Genomic DNA, 21,646 nt, shown 5'->3' with positions numbered 1-21,646 from the left:
TTTTTATGCCCAGGCCTGATGCTAGAAATGCTGAAAACAAGATGCCTAAACATACAGTCCTCTCCCATAAGAGGTTTACTCTAGAGTTTGGGAGACAGACCCTCAAATCAGCCAATTATATGAAAAATACAAGTTTTTCAAATGTAAGAAAAACCCCAATCTCATATGTGAAGAAACAAATTTAACCTTAAAGTGACAAAATACTGATTTTCAATTTTCATATTTACAAAGGCCCAAAAGTACGAATACACACTTTATAGAAAATCCTAAACACGCTTTCATCCTTTGCTAGTGGGAAAACTAAATGGTGTAATCCCTGTAGAGGTAAATTTAAGGATATGTACTCACATTTCAGGTGCATTTGCACTATGACTGAAGAATTCCATTACTAGGAATATGTATGCACACATATAAAATAATGTATACATAGGGTATGCATTCAAGTTTTGTATTGAAGAGCCAAAGACAGGAGCAACTCAAGAGTCCTTCAATAGAAGATTAGTCAAATTAATAGCACAATGGCATGCTATGGAACAATTTTGCTGTTTTTTGTTTTTTGTTTTTTTTTTTTAATGGAAACACTCTTTGCAAGGAAATGGAAAGCTCTCCAGGAGGTCTTGTTAAGAAAATAAAAACAAAGATAGAACAAAGTATATAGGGTGGGGCTTTGTGCTTAGAAATGGTGGATTCTAAAATATTCTTCTCTTCTGGGTTTTGCATATTGAAACACTGTAATCATGCAGGGAAAATGATTAAAAGTGGTCTCCTATCAGGGTGGGGTCAAGACTAGGAAGGAGCAGACAGGTTGGGAAGTTGGAGTAGCAAGAATTCTCCACCTCAATACTCTCAGATTGCTTTGATTTTGAACCCTTTAGGTGTATTATATGTCGAGGCGAGGAAATCACATTTTTAAAAATAATGATAGTTCAGCGATGTGCTGTGGTCATATATCCTTGTTTGCCTCCAGACAGCTCTGGTTTGTGATGCCTGATGCCTTAGAGTAGTTACTGCCACACCTCCCAAGGCACTTGCACTTGGACAACCAATGACATAAACATTCTGCATGAGAGAATGCTATCCTCAACCTAGCACAGAGCAAATGATCTGATTTGGGTAGATTTCCACCCAGGCTTGTTCTCACTGTTTCTCCTGCTACCGCCAGTATCCAGATGTCACCAGAGGAAAAGTGGCCAAAACTGGGCTTCCACGCACCAAGGCATTACTTCTCTAACGTTTTCACACCATAGCACATATGAAACGTGATGGGACTTTCAGAGAATATTTAAAGGAACAGAGGGGTTGTTTCCTGCAGAGGCAGCCAGGTTAAGGGCTCCCACGTGACCATTTTCAAATGGTCGTGTGTTAGAGGCAGGGAGTCAGGTGTTCAGCGCCCCTGTTATTTACATCAGTGGGGAAACTGCACTAAGGATGACCTACATTTTACATGCTAAGAGAAAGGGTCCGAAGAGGCTGCTAGACCAGGAAAGTTGTAAAATGAGAGGAAGGGGAGTTTGGAACTACGAAAAAGCTAAGAAGAAGACTGTCTCCTGGTGGGGTTGCTATCACACTCATTTGACTCTTGAGAGTTGATTCACTCACTCATTCATTCATTCGTTCACTCAATGAATGAATCCCAAGTGCTGGGCTAGAAATCAATGGTGCTGCATCATGCTGTTAGTGAACCACATTTGTCTCAAACAATAGGATTGTAAGCCCCAGGCTCACCACACCATTTAGACCCACAGGGATGGGACCCACAGGGCTGTTAGTGAATGGGACCCAAGCCACTGCAAGGACAAGCAGTTTCCAGCCTTTTATCAGGAGTGCCCGCAACCACTCCTGCAAAAAGAGCTGTCTAAGTGAAATGAGGTGCAAGAGCAGAGAGAAGATCAGAGCTCAAAAGCAATAGACTTAGCAGCCTGGAGTGCTGCATTTTGCACGTAGGGGAGCAGCCTAGAGAGACTTCACACAAGCCAGGGGGAATCCACAGGCTGTGCAAAGTTGACTTTGGACACGTAGGTCAAACGGTGATGTTTCTCTTGGAGAATTACCAATTCTACTGCCTCTGCACATAATGAACACGTGAGATATGTGTGAAACTCTCAAGGAAAGAAATTCCTGCTGCAGAAATGTTTGTGGAAAATCTTCAAAGTAGTAGTAACATTTATGTAGTGTTTAAGGTTCTCCTATGTGCTCAGTTTACAGAGCAGGAAACTGAGGCACAGGAAAGTTAAGTGCATTGCTTAAGGGCACATAGCAGTTAAATGGTAGAACTGATGTTTGAACCCAGGCAGATAGACCTCAAAATCCATCCTCTAACAACTACCCTGCCCTGCCTCTAGGATACTAAGGCTACCATGCATTGAACACTTAGCATTTGTTATCTCATTTAAAGTTTAGAATTCCTTGTTACAGAATTTTTTTTATTGAAATCAGAGAGAACTTTCTTTTTTTGGTCCAGGATCACACAGTCAAAGATAAAACTTAAATTTGAACCAACACCTTCTTCTCTGTGTTCTGGATATTCATATCTTACCCACCTGGGGCTGGTTCAGATCATCCTTTTTTTTATTACTATTTTTTTAATTTTTTTTGTCTTTTTTTTAACGGCTGCACCCATGGGATATGGAGGATTCCAGGCTAGGGGTCTAATCGGAACTGCAGCTGCCCGCCTACACCACATAGCCACAACAATGCTGGATCCTTATTATCCCACTGAGCAAGGCCAGGGATCGAACCCGCAACTTCATGGTTCCTAGTCGAGTTTTTTCCACTGCGCCACGATGGGAACTCCCCAGATCCTGCTTTCTTTAAGAGACAATCAGGAGTTCCCATCATGGCACAGAAGAAACAAATCCGACTAGGAACCATGAGGTTGCCGGTTTGATCCCTGGCTTCACTCAGTGGGTTAAGGATCCAGCATTGCCATCAGTGGTGTAGGTCGAAGACAGCTGTAACTCCAATTCGACCCCTGCCCTAGGAACCTCCATATGCTGCAAGTGGGGCCCTAAAAAGCAAAAAAAAAAAAAAAAAAAAAAAAAAAGAAGAGTGCAATTATATTAACAGAACTGGCTAAGAAGAAGGGGTTCTCTCATCTAGCAGAGAAAATAAGGCTGAAAAAGTCTTGCCAAGGGTGCTTAGCCCACAGGAGTGGCTCTGAGTTTGAATCCAGATCTTCTTACGCTAAGTGCAGGAATCTTTCTAATCTTATCATGCAGATGTTGAAATGAATCTTAATCAAAGGGATATTATGAAAACTAAGTTAAAAATACATTTGATGAGATCCCAGGAAATGAATCTGACTAGGAACCATGAGGTTGAGGGTCTGATCCCTGGCCTCGCTTAGTGGATTGAAGATCCGGTGCTACTGTGAGCTGTGGTGTAGGTCGCAGTTGAGGCTGAGATCCTGCATTGCTGTGGCTGTGGTGTAGGCTGGCAGCTGTAGCTCTGATTGGACCCTTAGCATGGAAATCTCCATATGCGGGTGCAGCCCTAAAAACCAAAATAAATAAATAAGAATGAAAAAAAAACACATGTGAAAGCATCCAACACTGTTTCTGGCATAGGGCAGACAGGCAAAAAATAATTTGATTTTTTAGTAGTTACTTTCATAAGAATAAAAAATAGAGTTCTTAAAACCCACAAAGTGACTCAATCTCTGCCAAGATTCTGGTCCTTTCTCAGTAATATCCTGACATCTTTTGGCAGGTATTAGCTCTTCAGTTCACATGTTGCAAAAGAAGAGAAGTTAGGAGTTCCCGTCGTGATGCAGTGGTTAACGAATCTGACTAGGAACCATGAGGTTGTGGGTTCGATCCCTGGCCTTGCTCAGTGGGTTAAGGATCTGGCATTGCCGTGAGCTGTGGTGTAGGTTGCATACGTGGCTCGGATCTCACGTTGCTCTGGCTCTGGCGTAGGCTGGTGGCTACAGCTCTGATTAGACACCTAGCCTGGGAATCTCCATGTGCCGTGGGAGCAACCTCAGAAAAGGCAAAAGGACAAAAAAAGAAAAAAAAAGAGAGAGATGTTAAAACTGAGCAATAATTTTCAAACTTTCTTCAGCAGAAGAAGTGGTAGGGGCACTGGGGGATAAGAGAAGGGAGAGACTGTGATCAGAGCTTACTTAGGTCCCCATCTCTGCTTTTTATTTCAGCCTGTTTCCTACTTTGTACATGTGTGCTTGCAAAGCTTTTTGTTTCTTGGTTTGCTGCTTGGTTTTTATTTACTTATCTCATTGTTTTTACATATTTATTTAATATGAGGTATATCATGCAATATTCAAAGAGAACTCATACAACACCTCCAACTCCAATAACTTGTTCTTCCCCATTAGGCTCTAAATTATTATCTCTAGCTTCTGCCTTCTGCCCAGTTGTATCATTCTCTTCTCCTTTGAGTTTCCTTTGATCACATGATAACCCCAGATCACTGGGCTTTTGATAAGCTTTCTGCCCATGTCTTATTGCTCCACCCCTGAAAATTATACAAGTTATAATTTTAGCCTCCCATTTGCCAAATTTGCTTTCCACCTTTTCAGTCTTTCTCTGGGAATTCTATCCTGACCAAAGGGCCCACTCTTAGCTTTAGTTTGCGTTCTTCTCTCCATAATACACTGTCTCTCCAAGTCATGAGTTCAGCAAAAACATCTGCACTTTCTCTATTTTTCCTGCTTTTGTGGCATTTCTCTCCCATTAGATTACGAAGGAACCAAAGAAATACCTCTCTTAGCTCTGATTAACCCAGGACTATGTCTTCTTGAGTGAGTATCTGCAGCATATTCGACAAATGAACTGACTGATTTTTGTTCATTGATATTTACTTGAACTCTGGCCAAATGATTGCCTAACAACTGGCTGATTCGTACAATTAACCAAGAAGCTGGGCTGTGACCACAGAGATTCTCAAGGTTCATTTAAAAGAGTCCTGATCCTGACACTGACCCTCTTCATGGCCTCCTTTACCTCCTTGTTGCGAAGGGTATAGATGATAGGGTTGAGGAAAGGCGTAAGAAGGGCATACACTAGGGCAATATGCTTGTCTGTGCCCTTAAGGTGACTCCCAGGTGAGCCCACATAAACTGTAAAGGCAGAAGCATAAAAGAGGGCCACTACGGTTATGTGGGAGGAACAGGTGGAAAAGGCCTTGGCTCGGCTGGCAGCTGAGGGCAGGTTCAGAACAACTCTCAGGATCCCCACATACAGACCTAAAATGAACATAAAGTTGCACCCATTGGCCACACCAATCACTGCCCTATGAACCCGGTCATGCCAGCTTGTGTCCACACATGATAACCGCATTAGTGGGGCCAGGTCACAAAAGTAATGAGCCATCTCTCTCAGACAGAAGGGGAGAGTGGCCGTGAGGCTGGCTGGCACAAGGGCAGCTGAGAAGCCAGCCACCCAACTGGCCCCTGCTAGCCACAACTGTACCTGCCTGCTCATGAGTGAGTGGTAATGGAGTGGACGGCAGATGGCAAGGTAGCGGTCCAGTGCCATGACACCCAACAGGCAGCACTCAGTCATGCCCAGGGAGTGGAAGACATAGAGCTGGACAAAGCACGCAGCTGAGGAGATGGGTGAACGCCCATGGAGTAAGGTATGCAGCAGCATGGGCACGGTGGTGCTGACATACCAGAGTTCCAAGAAGGATAGGACGCTGATGAAGAAGTACATGGGTGTGGACAGCCCAGAGTCTGCCCAAACCAGGACAATGATGAGCAAGTTCCCTGCCAGGGTGAGGAGATAGATGCACAGTGTCCCCAAGAAAGCCAGAGGTTGCAGGATTCCAGTGGTGGTGAAGCCAGCCAGAAGAAAACTCGGCATCCATGTGTGATTGACATGACCCATGATTCCTAGGAACAAGGGGCACAGACAGGAAATGAACTACTTCAGGATTCTGCTAGAGAAATTTTCCAGAGCCAGAAGTATAGAATGCATAAGCCTGAAGGTATCCCTTGATGCCTTATCAAACCACTCTCACTTTTCAAAACAGGAACTGAAAGCCAGAAGGCAGAAGTGATTTGCACACTATCACAGACTGTTGCTGACAGAGTGGAAGTGGAGTCTGGGTTTCCTGGTCAAAGCCCTCTTCTGATTGTATAGATTGTGACACCAGAGTCCCAGGCCCCAGAATACTCTCCCACATACTCCACCAGGAAATGGAAGAAATAGGAAAATGTGCAGGCTCTTCTACTTGCAGTGCAGGTTAAATGCCCCACGGTTGCAGCACCCACCTGTGCCACATCCCCCACATACAACAATCAGCCCAACTGATTGTTGGAAAAAGTGACAAATGCTTTCTCAAATGTGACTGGTAAGTTCGCTCAGGGAGCCTCTCTGGACCTTAAGAATGTTCTCAGTAAGGACTGATGGAGGGAGAGGAGGGAGAAGAAAGAAAGGTGAATTCTCCAGAAGAGTCCCTCAAAGCTCAGAATGACGGGGCCAGTTGAGGAATCAACGATTAGACACAGTGCATTTTCAGGAAGGATTTCCAAAAGGAATTATGTACTAGGAAAGTGCGTGTGAAGTGGTGACGTCAGGGTCCTAAGGAATCAGTCTCCAAGGGCTGTAGAAAAAGATAAACACATTCTCTTTGGGAACTGGCCCCCTCAACTTGCTGGGCCGCCAACTGAAAACAAATCTTGAGCCTGGCCATTTCTCCTCTTTTACGTCAACGTGTTCTTCTCTAAAGTGAAGAAGTTTGAACAGATAACTTATAAAGCCCCTCATAGCCCAGACAAGCTGTGGTTCTCCAGAGCTACTAAAAGAAAAGTGTTTTCAGGATGAAGGTGAAGATCGGAGATGTACAGTAATGTCCCAAAAGGTTTCTTCCCACCCATCTAATAGCCCTCACCTAGGAAAGGTCAGAGCCCTCTCTTAGTCCTCTTCTTCAGTTCCTCCAATCTCTGCTGCACCATCCCTGACCAGTACCTGGCTGTTTGGGTGACAATAAGGCCCGTAACTTCTTTCTCATTGTCCTTTTCACTCCAACACAATAAAGTCCCTATTTGAATCTTGTGTTCCTGAAAATCCTGGCTTCCCAGGGGCTCCTCGCTGTGGTCCCGGGGGTTGCTGGGTGTGACTAGGTCTCAGCAAATTTTCCCCTGGGGCAGGACATTGGGCACAGGGAATTAAAGCAGAGTTGCTCTCTTTCTCCAGTGACTCTTCTTAATTTTGCAGCCCTGAGTTTGGGAGGTTGGGCTATGGAATCCAAACTGAGGGACATTGCCTCTTTGGGGCCACCAGAATTTTTTGCAAGTTCCACATCGCTGTCTATGGGAAGAGACAAGCCCGCATGGACAAACTTGTGCACATGTTGAGAGTGACATTTTGAGCATCATAGAAGTGAGAGTCATTAAAAAAAAAAAAAATTCCTCTTAAGATTTTTCATTCAGCTTTTTCTGCTTACCATTAGCCTCATCACCATATAAACAAAATCAACGTGGGCACCACTCTCACTTCCGTGTTGAACATCTCCCCCTCCAGCACCCCCACCATTATCTCTACATTCATCGGGTCCTCTATCGTTTATTCATTGGCTCAGTCGTTGTTTATTGAACACCTGATACTCTGTTCCAACTGCATCCTTCAAAGCTTATATTACCAGGATTGCTACCATTGCATTCATCTTCACCACTGTTATTATTACGTAAGCCTGCCTTATGACACTTGTTCCCTTCTATGATCACTTTATCGTTAGCCGCCTCCTTAATATTTTCACCAAAAAGTCTCGAGATAAGCATCTGAGCTCTAACCCCAGTTGGGCTCTATCCATGAGCACGTACTTGGATGGACATGAAATCTAGAAAAATAATCAAAGTTATCTACGGGAAGTAATGCATTTGAATCATTTATAAATACAAGTGTACTTTATTCAGAATCAAATGTGAGGACAATACTCTTACTAAGTTAAATCGAAGGTAAAGAGATCACATAAGTGATGAACCAGTACATCAACACTGAAATGAAGGCAATCACTGAACTTTCTGAGATCCAATTTCTGGTGATTTTTAGGCAAAAGGAAAAGAAGATGTTGGCTTCTGAGAGGGCAAATGTAACTGCAGGATTGGAAGCATCTCTTGGAGAAAAGTAAAGCTCAAGTATTTGGACCACCAGAGAGCCTCCTTCAATCTCAACCGGCATTGAGCCCATATGACACTTCACCTGAAGTACCTGACCTTTCTCCAGGATGGATCGTTGCAACTGCCCTTGCACTAAATTGCTGGGTCCTCCCCAATCCCAAACACCAAAAGACTCTTTGTTTCCATCCTTATTTCATGGATCTGCACAGACTAGCCATCTATCTAGACTCTTCAAAAGAATAATTGCGCTGAACTCAGAGTTGCCATTTTAATACTTATTTGTAGTTCTCTATGTACTCACATCGCCTTGATAGTCCTATATTTCCTCTTCACGAGGCTGGCTCCACAACAGACCTGCTTCTTCATTTGCCTGTCCAGTTGTGTATCGGAAAGTCTTAGCACTACCTGAGTAGATTAGAAGGCTAATGATGCGATATAAATACCTGAGCTTAGGATTCGTAGACACTACCCAGAGCGAGTAGCACAAAACCAGAGATCTATATGAAAGGGTTGGAGGGCTCCAAGTACAGGTCTTGCCTAAGCAAGAATGGATTTTCTTCTCTTTTGTGTCATCACCTCTCAGCACAGAGTGCTCACCTAGCCAGTATTCTGTATCAGGAATGGAACAAGACCTCACACCTCCATCAACTAGTTCATGATATGCAGAAAAGATTGTATTTAAAGTTATACAGACTTAAAATGTAAGCAAAAAAAAAAAGTATGTTTTAGTGTGTGTTCAGAAATTCACACTGTCATTGCTAATATTTGAAAAAAAATGTATGTTTATTCAAAACTAGAAATAAATACATCAATAATTGTTTCAAAGTAATGGCATTAAAAGTGATTTTTAAATTGTACTCATCTCAACATTTGATTGCTGTATTTCTACATAAAACATTCTTAAAAAGCCTAATTTGGAGGTTGGAAAAATTATATCAGGTGTAGCTAAAATAACATAAGGAATATGGGAAATCAAGATCACGCCTTTACTCCTGTATTTAATAGATCTTTTAAACATTTTTATGCCCAGGCCTGATGCTAGAAATGCTGAAAACAAGATGCCTAAACATACAGTCCTCTCCCATAAGAGGTTTACTCTAGAGTTTGGGAGACAGACCCTCAAATCAGCCAATTATATGAAAAATACAAGTTTTTCAAATGTAAGAAAAACCCCAATCTCATATGTGAAGAAACAAATTTAACCTTAAAGTGACAAAATACTGATTTTCAATTTTCATATTTACAAAGGCCCAAAAGTACGAATACACACTTTATAGAAAATCCTAAACACGCTTTCATCCTTTGCTAGTGGGAAAACTAAATGGTGTAATCCCTGTAGAGGTAAATTTAAGGATATGTACTCACATTTCAGGTGCATTTGCACTATGACTGAAGAATTCCATTACTAGGAATATGTATGCACACATATAAAATAATGTATACATAGGGTATGCATTCAAGTTTTGTATTGAAGAGCCAAAGACAGGAGCAACTCAAGAGTCCTTCAATAGAAGATTAGTCAAATTAATAGCACAATGGCATGCTATGGAACAATTTTGCTGTTTTTTGTTTTTTGTTTTTTTTTTTTAATGGAAACACTCTTTGCAAGGAAATGGAAAGCTCTCCAGGAGGTCTTGTTAAGAAAATAAAAACAAAGATAGAACAAAGTATATAGGGTGGGCTTTGTGCTTAGAAATGGTGGATTCTAAAATATTCTTCTCTTCTGGGTTTTGCATATTGAAACACTGTAATCATGCAGGGAAAATGATTAAAAGTGGTCTCCTATCAGGGTGGGGTCAAGACTAGGAAGGAGCAGACAGGTTGGGAAGTTGGAGTAGCAAGAATTCTCCACCTCAATACTCTCAGATTGCTTTGATTTTGAACCCTTTAGGTGTATTATATGTCGAGGCGAGGAAATCACATTTTTAAAAATAATGATAGTTCAGCGATGTGCTGTGGTCATATATCCTTGTTTGCCTCCAGACAGCTCTGGTTTGTGATGCCTGATGCCTTAGAGTAGTTACTGCCACACCTCCCAAGGCACTTGCACTTGGACAACCAATGACATAAACATTCTGCATGAGAGAATGCTATCCTCAACCTAGCACAGAGCAAATGATCTGATTTGGGTAGATTTCCACCCAGGCTTGTTCTCACTGTTTCTCCTGCTACCGCCAGTATCCAGATGTCACCAGAGGAAAAGTGGCCAAAACTGGGCTTCCACGCACCAAGGCATTACTTCTCTAACGTTTTCACACCATAGCACATATGAAACGTGATGGGACTTTCAGAGAATATTTAAAGGAACAGAGGGGTTGTTTCCTGCAGAGGCAGCCAGGTTAAGGGCTCCCACGTGACCATTTTCAAATGGTCGTGTGTTAGAGGCAGGGAGTCAGGTGTTCAGCGCCCCTGTTATTTACATCAGTGGGGAAACTGCACTAAGGATGACCTACATTTTACATGCTAAGAGAAAGGGTCCGAAGAGGCTGCTAGACCAGGAAAGTTGTAAAATGAGAGGAAGGGGAGTTTGGAACTACGAAAAAGCTAAGAAGAAGACTGTCTCCTGGTGGGGTTGCTATCACACTCATTTGACTCTTGAGAGTTGATTCACTTATTCATTCATTCATTCACTCAATGAATGAATCCCAAGTGCTGGGCTAGAAATCAATGGTGCTGCATCAAGCTGTTAGTGAACCACATTTGTCTCAAACAATAGGATTGTAAGCCCCAGGCTCACCACACCATTTAGACCCACAGGGATGGGACCCACAGGGCTGTTAGTGAATGGGACCCAAGCCACTGCAAGGACAAGCAGTTTCCAGCCTTTTATCAGGAGTGCCCGCAACCACTCCTGCAAAAAGAGCTGTCTAAGTGAAATGAGGTGCAAGAGCAGAGAGAAGATCAGAGCTCAAAAGCAATAGACTTAGCAGCCTGGAGTGCTGCATTTTGCACGTAGGGGAGCAGCCTAGAGAGACTTCACACAAGCCAGGGGGAATCCACAGGCTGTGCAAAGTTGACTTTGGACACGTAGGTCAAACGGTGATGTTTCTCTTGGAGAATTACCAATTCTACTGCCTCTGCACATAATGAACATGTGAGATATGTGTGAAACTCTCAAGGAAAGAAATTCCTGCTGCAGAAATGTTTGTGGAAAATCTTCAAAGTAGTAGTAACATTTATGTAGTGTTTAAGGTTCTCCTATGTGCTCAGTTTACAGAGCAGGAAACTGAGGCACAGGAAAGTTAAGTGCATTGCTTAAGGGCACATAGCAGTTAAATGGTAGAACTGATGTTTGAACCCAGGCAGATAGACCTCAAAATCCATCCTCTAACAACTACCCTGCCCTGCCTCTAGGATACTAAGGCTACCATGCATTGAACACTTAGCATTTGTTATCTCATTTAAAGTTTAGAATTCCTTGTTACAGAATTTTTTTTATTGAAATCAGAGAGAACTTTCTTTTTTTGGTCCAGGATCACACAGTCAAAGATAAAACTTAAATTTGAACCAACACCTTCTTCTCTGTGTTCTGGATATTCATATCTTACCCACCTGGGGCTGGTTCAGATCCTGATTTCTTTAAGAAGAGACAATCAGGAGCTCCCATGATGGTGCAGCAGAAACAAATCCAACTAGGAATCATAAGGTTGAGGGTTTGATCCCTGGCCTTGCTCAGTGGGTTAAGGATCCACCGTAGCTGTGAGCTGTGGTGTATGTCGCAATCTCAACTCGGATCTGATGTCGCAGTGGCTGTGGCACAGGCTGGCAGCTGTAGCTCTGATTTGATCCCTAGCCTTTGAACTTTCATACACCACTAGTGTGGCCCAATAAAGCCAAAAAAAAAAAAAGATGAAGAGTGCAAACATAGGATCAAAACTGGCTAAGGGGAAGGTGTTCTCTCATCTAGCAGAGAGAATAAGGCTGAGGAAGTCTTGCAAAGGGCACTCAGCCCACAGTAGTGGATCTGGGGTTGAATCCAGATCTCCTTACACTAAGTGCAGTAATCTTTCTAATCTCATCATGTAGACGTTGAGGTTCCCAGGCTAGGGGTCTCACCAGAGCCACAGCAATGCAAGTTTTGAGCCGCATCTGCAACCTACACCACAGCTCACAGCAATGCCGGATCCTTAACCCACTGAGCAAGGGCAGGGATCAAACCCGCAACCTCATGGTTCCTAGTCGGACTCGTTAACCACTGAGCCACAACGGGAACTCCAACCCAGGACTATGTCTTCCTGAGTGAGTATCTGCAGCATATTCGACAAATGAACTGACTGATTTTTGTTCATTGATATTTACTTGAACTCTGGCCAAATGATTGCCTAACAACTGGCTGATTCGTACAATTAACCAAGAAGCTGGGCTGTGACCACAGAGATTCTCAAGGTTCATTTAAAAGAGTCCTGATCCTGACACTGACCCTCTTCATGGCCTCCTTTACCTCCTTGTTGCGAAGGGTATAGATGATAGGGTTGAGGAAAGGCGTAAGAAGGGCATACACTAGGGCAATATGCTTGTCTGTGCCCTTAAGGTGACTCCCAGGTGAGCCCACATAAACTGTAAAGGCAGAAGCATAAAAGAGGGCCACTACGGTTATGTGGGAGGAACAGGTGGAAAAGGCCTTGGCTCGGCTGGCAGCTGAGGGCAGGTTCAGAACAACTTTCAGGATCCCCACATACAGACCTAAAATGAACATAAAGTTGCACCCCGTGGCCACACCAATCACTGCCCTATGAACCCGGTCATGCCAGCTTGTATCTACACATACCAACCTCATTAGTGGGGCCAGGTCACAAAAGTAATGAGCCACCTCTCTCAGACAGAAGGGGAGAGTGGCCGTGAGGCTGGCTGGCACAAGGGCAGCTGAGAAGCCAGCCACCCAACTGGCCCCTGCTAGCCACAACTGTACCTGCCTGCTCATGAGTGAGTGGTAATGGAGTGGACGGCAGATGGCAAGGTAGCGGTCCAGTGCCATGACACCCAACAGGCAGCACTCAGTCATGCCCAGGGAGTGGAAGACATAGAGCTGGACAAAGCACGCAGCTGAGGAGATGGGTGAACGCCCATGGAGTAAGGTATGCAGCAGCATGGGCACGGTGGTGCTGACATACCAGAGTTCCAAGAAGGATAGGACGCTGATGAAGAAGTACATGGGTGTGGACAGCCCAGAGTCTGCCCAAACCAGGACAATGATGAGCAAGTTCCCTGCCAGGGTGAGGAGATAGATGCACAGTGTCCCCAAGAAAGCCAGAGGTTGCAAGGTTCCAGTGGTGGTGAAGCCGGCCAGAAGAAAACTCGGCGTCCATGTGTGATTGGCATGACCCATGATTCCTAGGAACAAGGAGTAAAGACAGAAGATTAACAATGTCAGGGTTTTTTCCTCTATTCAGAAAACTTCCCTAGTGTCAAGAACACTGAGTGTGAGCACCTGAAAGGAAATTAGCATTATTGAATGCTCCTCACTTTGCAATAGAGAAATTGCAGTCCCGAAGGCACACGGGGTTGGACTCATATCATAGAATCTATTTTTGATAGGGCTGGAGCTAGAAACTAAGGCTCCTGATGCCAGTTCAATCCTTTTCTATGTTATAATATTGTGCTCTAATGCCTCAGGCATTTTCTTTCCTACTCCATCAGGAAACAGAAGAAACCTAACTAGTGGTTGCGAATAGCTTAAATGAGGAATGGTAGAGAGAGTGTAGAGGAACTGACAACAATAAATAAAGTAAGACTGTCATGTACTAAGATCTGAAGATCGGAAGAAGAAATAGAGAAGCACACATATAGCTGAAGTTCAATTCTCTTAGTGCCTTAAGATTGAAAATTTTAAAAATATACTTTTATCTAAGATATATTTAAATCTAAAATCTAAATCTAAAAAAGAATATATATACATATACATGTCTTTAAAAGAATATATATGAAGAATTTTGTTGTATACCTGAAACTAACATGACATTATAAATCAACTATACTTCAGTTTCATATATATATATATATATATATATATATTCAAAAAACAGGGGGAGAAGAATATCCTTGTTTCTATCCTTCCTACAGTTTCTAATGATTAGAAGATTAGTAATATAGGGCTGTGAAGAAGAGAGAAAAATCATCCCCTAAAAGTGATTGTTCTCTCAGGAATCTCCCAGGAGTTAAAATGGGCAAAAGACCTGAATAGACATTTCTCCAAAGAAGATATACAGATGGCCAACAAACACATGAAAAAATGCTCAACATCGCTGATTATAAGAGAAATGCAAATCAAAACTACCATGAGATACCACCTCACACCAGTCAGAATGGCCATCATTAATAAATCCACAAATAACAAGTGCTGGAGGGGCTGTGGAGAAAAGGGAACCCTCCTGCACTGCTGGTGGGAATGTAAACTGGTACAGCCACTATGGAGAACAGTTTGGAGATACCTTAGAAATCTATACATAGAACTTCCATATGACCCCGCAATCCCACTCTTGGGCATCTATCCGGACAAAACTCTACTTAAAAGAGACACGGGCACCCGCATGTTCATTGCAGCACTATTCACAATAGCCAGGACATGGAAACAACCCAAATGTCCATCGACAGATGATTGGATTCAGAAGATGTGATATATATACACAATGGAATACTACTCAGCCATAAAAAAGAATGACATAATGCCATTTGCAGCAACATGGATGGAACTAGAGAATCTCATACTGAGTGAAATGAGCCAGAAAGACAAAGACAAATACCATATGATATCACTTATAACTGGAATCTAATATCCAGCACAAATGAACATCTCCTCAGAAAAGAAAATCATGGACTTGGAGAAGAGACTTGTGGCTGCCTGATGGGAGGGGGAGGGAGTGGGAGGGATCGGGAGCTTGGGCTTATCAGACACAACCTAGAATAGATTTACAAGGAGATCCTGCTGAATAGCATTGAGAACTATGTCTAGATACTCGTGTTGCAACAGAACAAAGGGTGGGGGAAAAAATGTAATTGTAATGTATACATGTAAGGATAACCTGACCCCCTTGCTGTACAGTGGGAAAATAAAAAAAAAAAGAGCAGAAGAAAAATAGATGGGAAGTAAAAGAAATGCAGAATCTATACAAATAGTCCCTGAAATCTTAGGTCCGTGGTGCCTGATGATATCTCACTTAAAAGTTTCACTTCTTTGAAAGAGGCTCTCCAAAGGATAAATGCACCAGGAACGCCTAAGGAGGAAGCTGTGAAGTCAGAACACCCAAACAAGAAGTCCTATAGTATTTTTAAAAGAAGCTTTCATATAAGTCAGGGATTTGGCTGTGTGAACTTGTTCTGTCATTAACTGGCAATGCACAGTGGGCAGCACAACTTCTCTTTCCACTTCTTTTTTCTCTAAAATGAAAAAAGTTTGAAATGCTGTTTTCTAAGACTCTGACAACGCAGATCATCTATAGTTTCCTAAAGTCACTGAAAATGTTTATGTGCTGTGGAGAACATCAACAGCACTGTTCCTAGAATTTTCCTCTCATACCCTCATAGACCTTTCATGGTATAAGTCAAAGCCCTCTCTAGTCCTCTTCAGCTCCTCTAATTTCTGCTGCACCATCCCAACCACTACCTGTCTCTTTTGAGGGCATTAGGACTTCTCACTTTCTTCACAGCATCTTCTTACTCCAAGATCCTTCCCTACTTATCCTTCATGTTCCTGGATATGCTGAGATCCCAGGAGATTCTTGCTGTATGTTCACTGGGGTAGCTGAGTGTGAGTAGCTCTCAGTAAAAGTTCCTCTGGGGCAAAAAATTGAGCACAGGAAAATGAACCAGAGTAACTTTATTTCTCAAGTGACTTCTCTCAACTCTGAACCTCTGACTATTGGGCTGTGGATCAGTTCTCAGGGCCACTGCTTCTCAGGGCCACTGGAATATTTTGCAAGTTCCATACAGCTTTCTATGGCAAAGACAACCTCTCTTCCATAGTCTTATAGAGACATGTAGAATAACTCCTTGAATACCACAGAAATGAGTTTTATCTTCTTAAAAATTCACCTGCAAGGAGACTTAGTTTCATTTCCACTCAATTCCAATAGTAAAAGCTAGGCGACCTAGGAAGAGTAAATCATCAATTTGCCCCCTACCAACCTTACCATGGTATAAAAAAGATCAGCAGCACCATCACTTCTGCTTTGACTCTCTTCATCTCCATGACAATCATCCCCACCTTCTCTATAAACACTATTATTTATTCACTGATTGGATCATTATTATTTACTGTGAGCCAAAGACTCTTCTAAACCACCACCACCACCAGTATTGTTTTCACCATTTATACCACCACCACCATTATAATTATATGGAACACCTACATCATGCTTATTCAGTTTTCTATCATCACCATCATTTTTATTACCATCAGCATCATCTTCATGAAACTCCAACCGTCAACATATGAATTCTGACCTCAACTGGCCAGTTTACCTAAGCATGTACTAGATGGATATAAAGGCCATACAAGAGGTAGATTGAAAGAACTAACTCACTGGAACATCATAGATTTTCATCACTGGTCAATGCAAATGCCGTTTAACATTTAGAAATCAGCAGCCGAGAACAAGATAATAGCAAAATTAAATTGGCTATCAGAACATTAACCATGAAAGATTTGCATATAGACCACATAAACATAGGAGAAACCATTAAATTGCCTCAGATCAATCAGGAAAATCTTCCTGTGAGAGCTGGAGTTGTTTTCTCTTTTCAACAGAAAAGTGGCTATATTTGGTTTTGAGAGTTTTACTTTAGAAAATAGAAAATAACATAATCTGAGGATTTGGAGGAATCTGTCCTTGAGTAAAACTTTTTTCAGATTCCAGGGCATTTAGAGGGTCTGGTTCAGTCTTTTTCAGCTTTGTGCATGGATGCCACCTCATGAGAACACCCAACCTTTCTCCAGGACAAATGGTTGTAACTACCATTTGACCAAACTGCTTCATCCTCCACTTTCACAAACACCAAAGCAGCCTGGATTCGTAGCCTGATTAATGGATCTATAAAGCAGACTCTTGGACAGATTTTCCCTGTGCTTTGTGGTATCCAATTGTATGTCATCCTGGCTTACAGGGTACATATATACACAGGGTATATAACAGCTGTACATTTGCCTCCAGAAAGCAATCAGGGTGATACAAATATCTGTTTATAAGAAGCCCACACACAAACCCATACCAGTGCAAAGTATGTGAAAAGTATTCATCTTTGTAAATGAATATGGAGTGTGATGTTTGACCTAAAAGTAGCATGAGAAGGGAAAATAGAAGTTGGAGCATCCTAAGTTTAGGCCTTGCTTAGCTAAGGAAATTGTTTCTTTTCCTCTCATGTCATCTCCCACCAGTGAAACATGCTCACGTAATACCTACTCTGTATTTAAAAAGGAGCAAAAGAAAAGAACAAGTTTTGATGCCTTCAAGAAATTCATGATTTAGCAAAAGAGGTAATTAAGGATACCTCTTACAGTATTAATCGAAGAAAATATTATTGCAGCTGTCAACATTGTACAATTCTTATTACTATTTGAAAAAAATCCTCTTTGTTATGAGAATGTATGAGAAAGCAACAGATGAATGATTATAACAATGTATAAGTGATTTTAAAATTGTATTTATCTATCTATTCTGTAGTACGCATATATTTAAATGTAATATTATTCTCCAAGAAGAAAACATGATCTAAATGTTAGAAAAAGTGTTACCAAAAGCAGCTCAAATGGTGTGGAGAAAGGGAAAATCATAGTAATTCTGTTATTCATTAGTGAAAGTTACTTATTAAATACTTTCTATTTCCCACACCTCTTACAAAGAATAAGATGGACAAAACATAATTCCTTTCTTCAAGATGCTCAATTTGGAATGTGGGCGATAGATCCCCAAATAGGCATTTATAAAACAATAAAGGGAATTAAATACAGGAAAAAAAATTCAACCTAACTCATAAAAGATACATGCAACTTTAAACTATATTGAGATATTTTACCACCCTCAGATTGACAAAGATACAGCTTAAAAGCACAATTTGTTAGGAAAACTGCAGGGAAAGGTATTTTTATACATCTCTCATAAGAGTATGAAATAGCAAAATAAATTTGGGGAAAATTTAGCACTATTTATGTAAACTGTACATTCACTCGTGCCCACCAATCCCACTTCTAGGACTGTATCTTGTAGACATGTATGTGAAATGATGTTTATACAAGGTTATTCATTGTACTTCCGTTTATATTAGCAAGACTGGAAGCAACCCATGAGCTTTTCAATTATGGATTGGTTAAATTAAACACACAATGAAACACCATGGAGCTATTTATCAAAATGTGGAGGCACTTTCCATATCGATAAAAAATGAGCTCCAGAGAGCTTATAAGAATACTCACATTTACTTGTTTTTACACAAAGAAACACTGCAGTATTGGAGGAAACATTGATGAAAGTTGTTTCCCATTGTGGGAAGTGGGGCTAGCCCAGGACAGGCAGGCCTGGGTTGGAGAAGACCCTTTACATATACCTTTCATAAATTATTTTGATTTTCTAATAATGTGGATATATTATCTATTGAAACCAATATGTTTATTTTTAAAATACCTGTCAGTACAGTGACATAGTGCAATCATATATCTTGGTTGGCCCAAGCGAGTTCTAGTTAATGCCTGTTGTCCCAGGATCATTATTAATAGCGCCCTGCTTTATTCTTAAAAACATTCGGGCTTTACTTTGATGATAAACTGTATTTACATCCTATGTCATAGAATGTTAACTTTGTTTTTAGTTTTTCTTTATTATTATAGTTGACTTACAATGCTGTGCCCATGTCTGCTATACCACAAGGTGACTCAGTTTTATATATGTATATATATAAATATGTGTGTATATATATATATATACACACACACACACACACATTCTTTTTTTTATTATATGCCATCGTGGTCTATCCCAAGAAATTGGATATAGTTCCCTGCACTATAGAGTAGGACCTTATTGTTTATCCATTCCAAATGTAATAGTTTGCATTACAAACTCCCAGTCCATCCCACTCCCCCAATTTTTGTGAAGCAAAAGCCTGTTCTCTATGTCTATGAGTCTGTTTCTCTTTTGTAGATATGTTCATTTGTGCCATATTTTATATTTCACATATAGGTGATACCATATGGTATTTGCCCTTCTCTTTCTGACTCACTTCACTTAGTATGATAATATTTAGTTGCATCCACGTTGCTGCAAACGACATTATTTCATAATTTTTAGTTGCTGAGTAGTATTCCATTGTGTATATGTACCACATCTTCTTAATCCATTGATCCATTGATAGTCACTTAGGTTGTTTCCATGTCTTGGCTATTGTGAATAGTGCTGCTATGATCATAGGGTGCATGTATATTTTTGAATGAAAGTTTTGTCCAAATATATGCCCAGGAGTGGGATTTCTGGATCGTATGGTAGCTCTATGTTTGGTTTGCTGAAGAAACTCCTTACTGTTTTCTGCAGTGGCTATACCAATTTACATAGGATGTTAACTTTGATACTGCTGCAGAGTTTGCAGTCAGAGTTTAGATTTTGTATATATAAATGTATATAAATCATATATAATTATATACATATATATAATATATACACATACATATTCATTATACATATGATTATGTGTTAAATATATATAATCATATACATGTAAAATTTATTTCATTCTAGAGTGATGAAACTACTGTCAATATGCAAAAAGGAAGGAGTCAAAGAGTTGTCCCTGAGGCAACCACCACAATGTATCATGTTCATGTATTGCTTCCCATTTCTTTTCACATCTTAGCAATTTTTTTTCTTTTTTAAATTATTTTTATTTTTTCCATTATAGCTGGTTTACAGTGTTCACATGTTAGCAAATTTTAAAAAGTGTTACTATGTTGTGAGCCACATAGGAAGTCCATAAAATCTGCTTAAATTCAAACTATCCTGAGGTTGTAATTTCCTCAAGCTCCATCTCATTGCTCAAAGGGTAGGGTGCAGAGAGATGGGCTGCTCAACTCACTTCATACCTATATTTGTTGGGAAGTTCTGCCTAAGGAAGATCTGAAGGGAAGGTCCTCAGAAGGCTTTAAAGAATAAACTATTGTAAAGTAAAGGGGAAGATGAGTTTGAAACACTGGATCAATCTAAAAAGGGGGAATGGCTCCTGGCAGAGTTATAAAGATCACCTCATTTGATCCTTAGGAGCCTATTTATCCATTCATCCTTTTTCTCCCTTATTCATAAATGAAAGAATACACCCAGCTCCATACCGGGAAGTCACTGGTGAGATACATACGTCCTTGAGTTGTGAGAAATCTCCACATGGGAACAATGGGATTGTAAGCCCTCAAGCTCACCACACGGTATTGATTAATGTGACCCAAGAAATTGCCAGTGATTTGGTTAGAATGCCACCTGGGAATGTGCTGACCAAGCAGTATGTTGCTGCCCCATGACCACCCCCAGAACGACAAGTTGAGATAACCACAGTGTAGGAGAACAGGAAGAGTAAGAATAGGATGAGGGCCCCAAAGCCACGACTTAAGGGATAGTATAAATTTCACAAGGACGAGGAGAAATACACAGGATGATCTAGGATGATTTGGGGTACTAAATCCAAAGAAGATGGTTAATTTGGAGCATTACCAATTCTACTGACCCATACATGTGAAAAAATATGAGATATGTGTAAAATTAGACATGCTCAAGGGAAGAAATCCCCATTTTAGAAATTTACGTGGCAAACTGAAGTAATACTGGCTCTCTCATGTGTAGTGTTTACTACTCTAAATACCTTACATATATAAAATAATTTAAGCCTCATGCGAATTATTTGAATTAAGTTCTACTGTTGTCCCCATTTTACAGACTATTTTACAGATGGAAAACAAGAAGGTTAAGTGAATTGTTTAAGGTCATGTAGAAAGAAAGGGGTAGAGACAATGACTGAACCCAGGAAAAAGATTTCAAAGTCCCTTCTCTAATCAATATATTGCCACGCCTCTGGAATAATAAGCCTTTTTATTTATGAAGCACTTTTTAATTGTCAGAGACATTTAAATGTTAAGCACTTGGCATATTTTATTTTCTTCAATTTTTTTTCTTGGCTGTGCTCAAGGTATACAGAAATTCCAGAGCCAGGGATTGAACCAGCACCACAGCTGAGCCCCAAGCCACAGTAGTGAAAATGGCAGATCCTTAACCCACTTTCCCACCAGGGAATTCCTTGTTTCCTTTCATTTTTATAGGACCATGTGATGGAGATAATTATAATTTCCTTCCTTTTATTTATTTATTTTTTTGTCTTTTGTCCTTGAGGGCCGTACCCACAGTATATGGAGGTTCCCAGGTTAGGGGTCCAATCAGAGCTTTTGCCCCAGCCTATGCCACCACCACAGCAACGCAAAATCTGAGCCATGTCTGTGACCTACACCACGGCTCACCGCAATGCCAGATCCCACTGAGCAAGGCCAGGGATTGAACCTGCAACCTCATGGTACCTAGTGGGATTCGTTTCTGCTGTGCCACAACG

At 41.1% G+C, this 21,646-nt stretch overlaps 2 protein-coding genes across 3 annotated transcripts in view; both read right to left on the bottom strand.

Annotated features, from left to right (window-relative positions):
• LOC110260313 (olfactory receptor 10C1-like) lies at nucleotides 3,987-12,182 on the bottom strand. Its single transcript, XM_021089603.1, has one exon. The coding sequence runs from the start codon at nucleotides 5,844-5,846 to the stop codon at nucleotides 4,902-4,904; it is 945 nt and encodes a 314-aa protein (XP_020945262.1). The 5' UTR covers nucleotides 5,847-12,182; the 3' UTR covers nucleotides 3,987-4,901.
• The window catches only part of LOC100154852 (olfactory receptor 10C1-like), a 58,804-nt gene continuing 49,361 nt past the window's right edge, over nucleotides 12,204-21,646 (bottom strand). The window contains exon 2 of one of the 2 annotated variants that reach the window (XM_005663223.3): nucleotides 12,204-13,411. In XM_005663223.3, coding sequence (XP_005663280.1) covers nucleotides 12,462-13,406 — 945 coding nt within the window. In that variant the 5' untranslated portion in view covers nucleotides 13,407-13,411 and the 3' untranslated portion in view covers nucleotides 12,204-12,461. The remainder of the gene's footprint in view (nucleotides 13,412-21,646) is intronic. The other variant, XM_021089601.1, reaches the window with a different exon arrangement.

This window comes from Sus scrofa, chromosome 4 (assembly GCF_000003025.6).
Source record: "Sus scrofa isolate TJ Tabasco breed Duroc chromosome 4, Sscrofa11.1, whole genome shotgun sequence".
Lineage (NCBI taxonomy): Eukaryota > Metazoa > Chordata > Mammalia > Artiodactyla > Suidae > Sus > Sus scrofa.
This window is presented reverse-complemented; position numbering and strand designations above follow the sequence as displayed.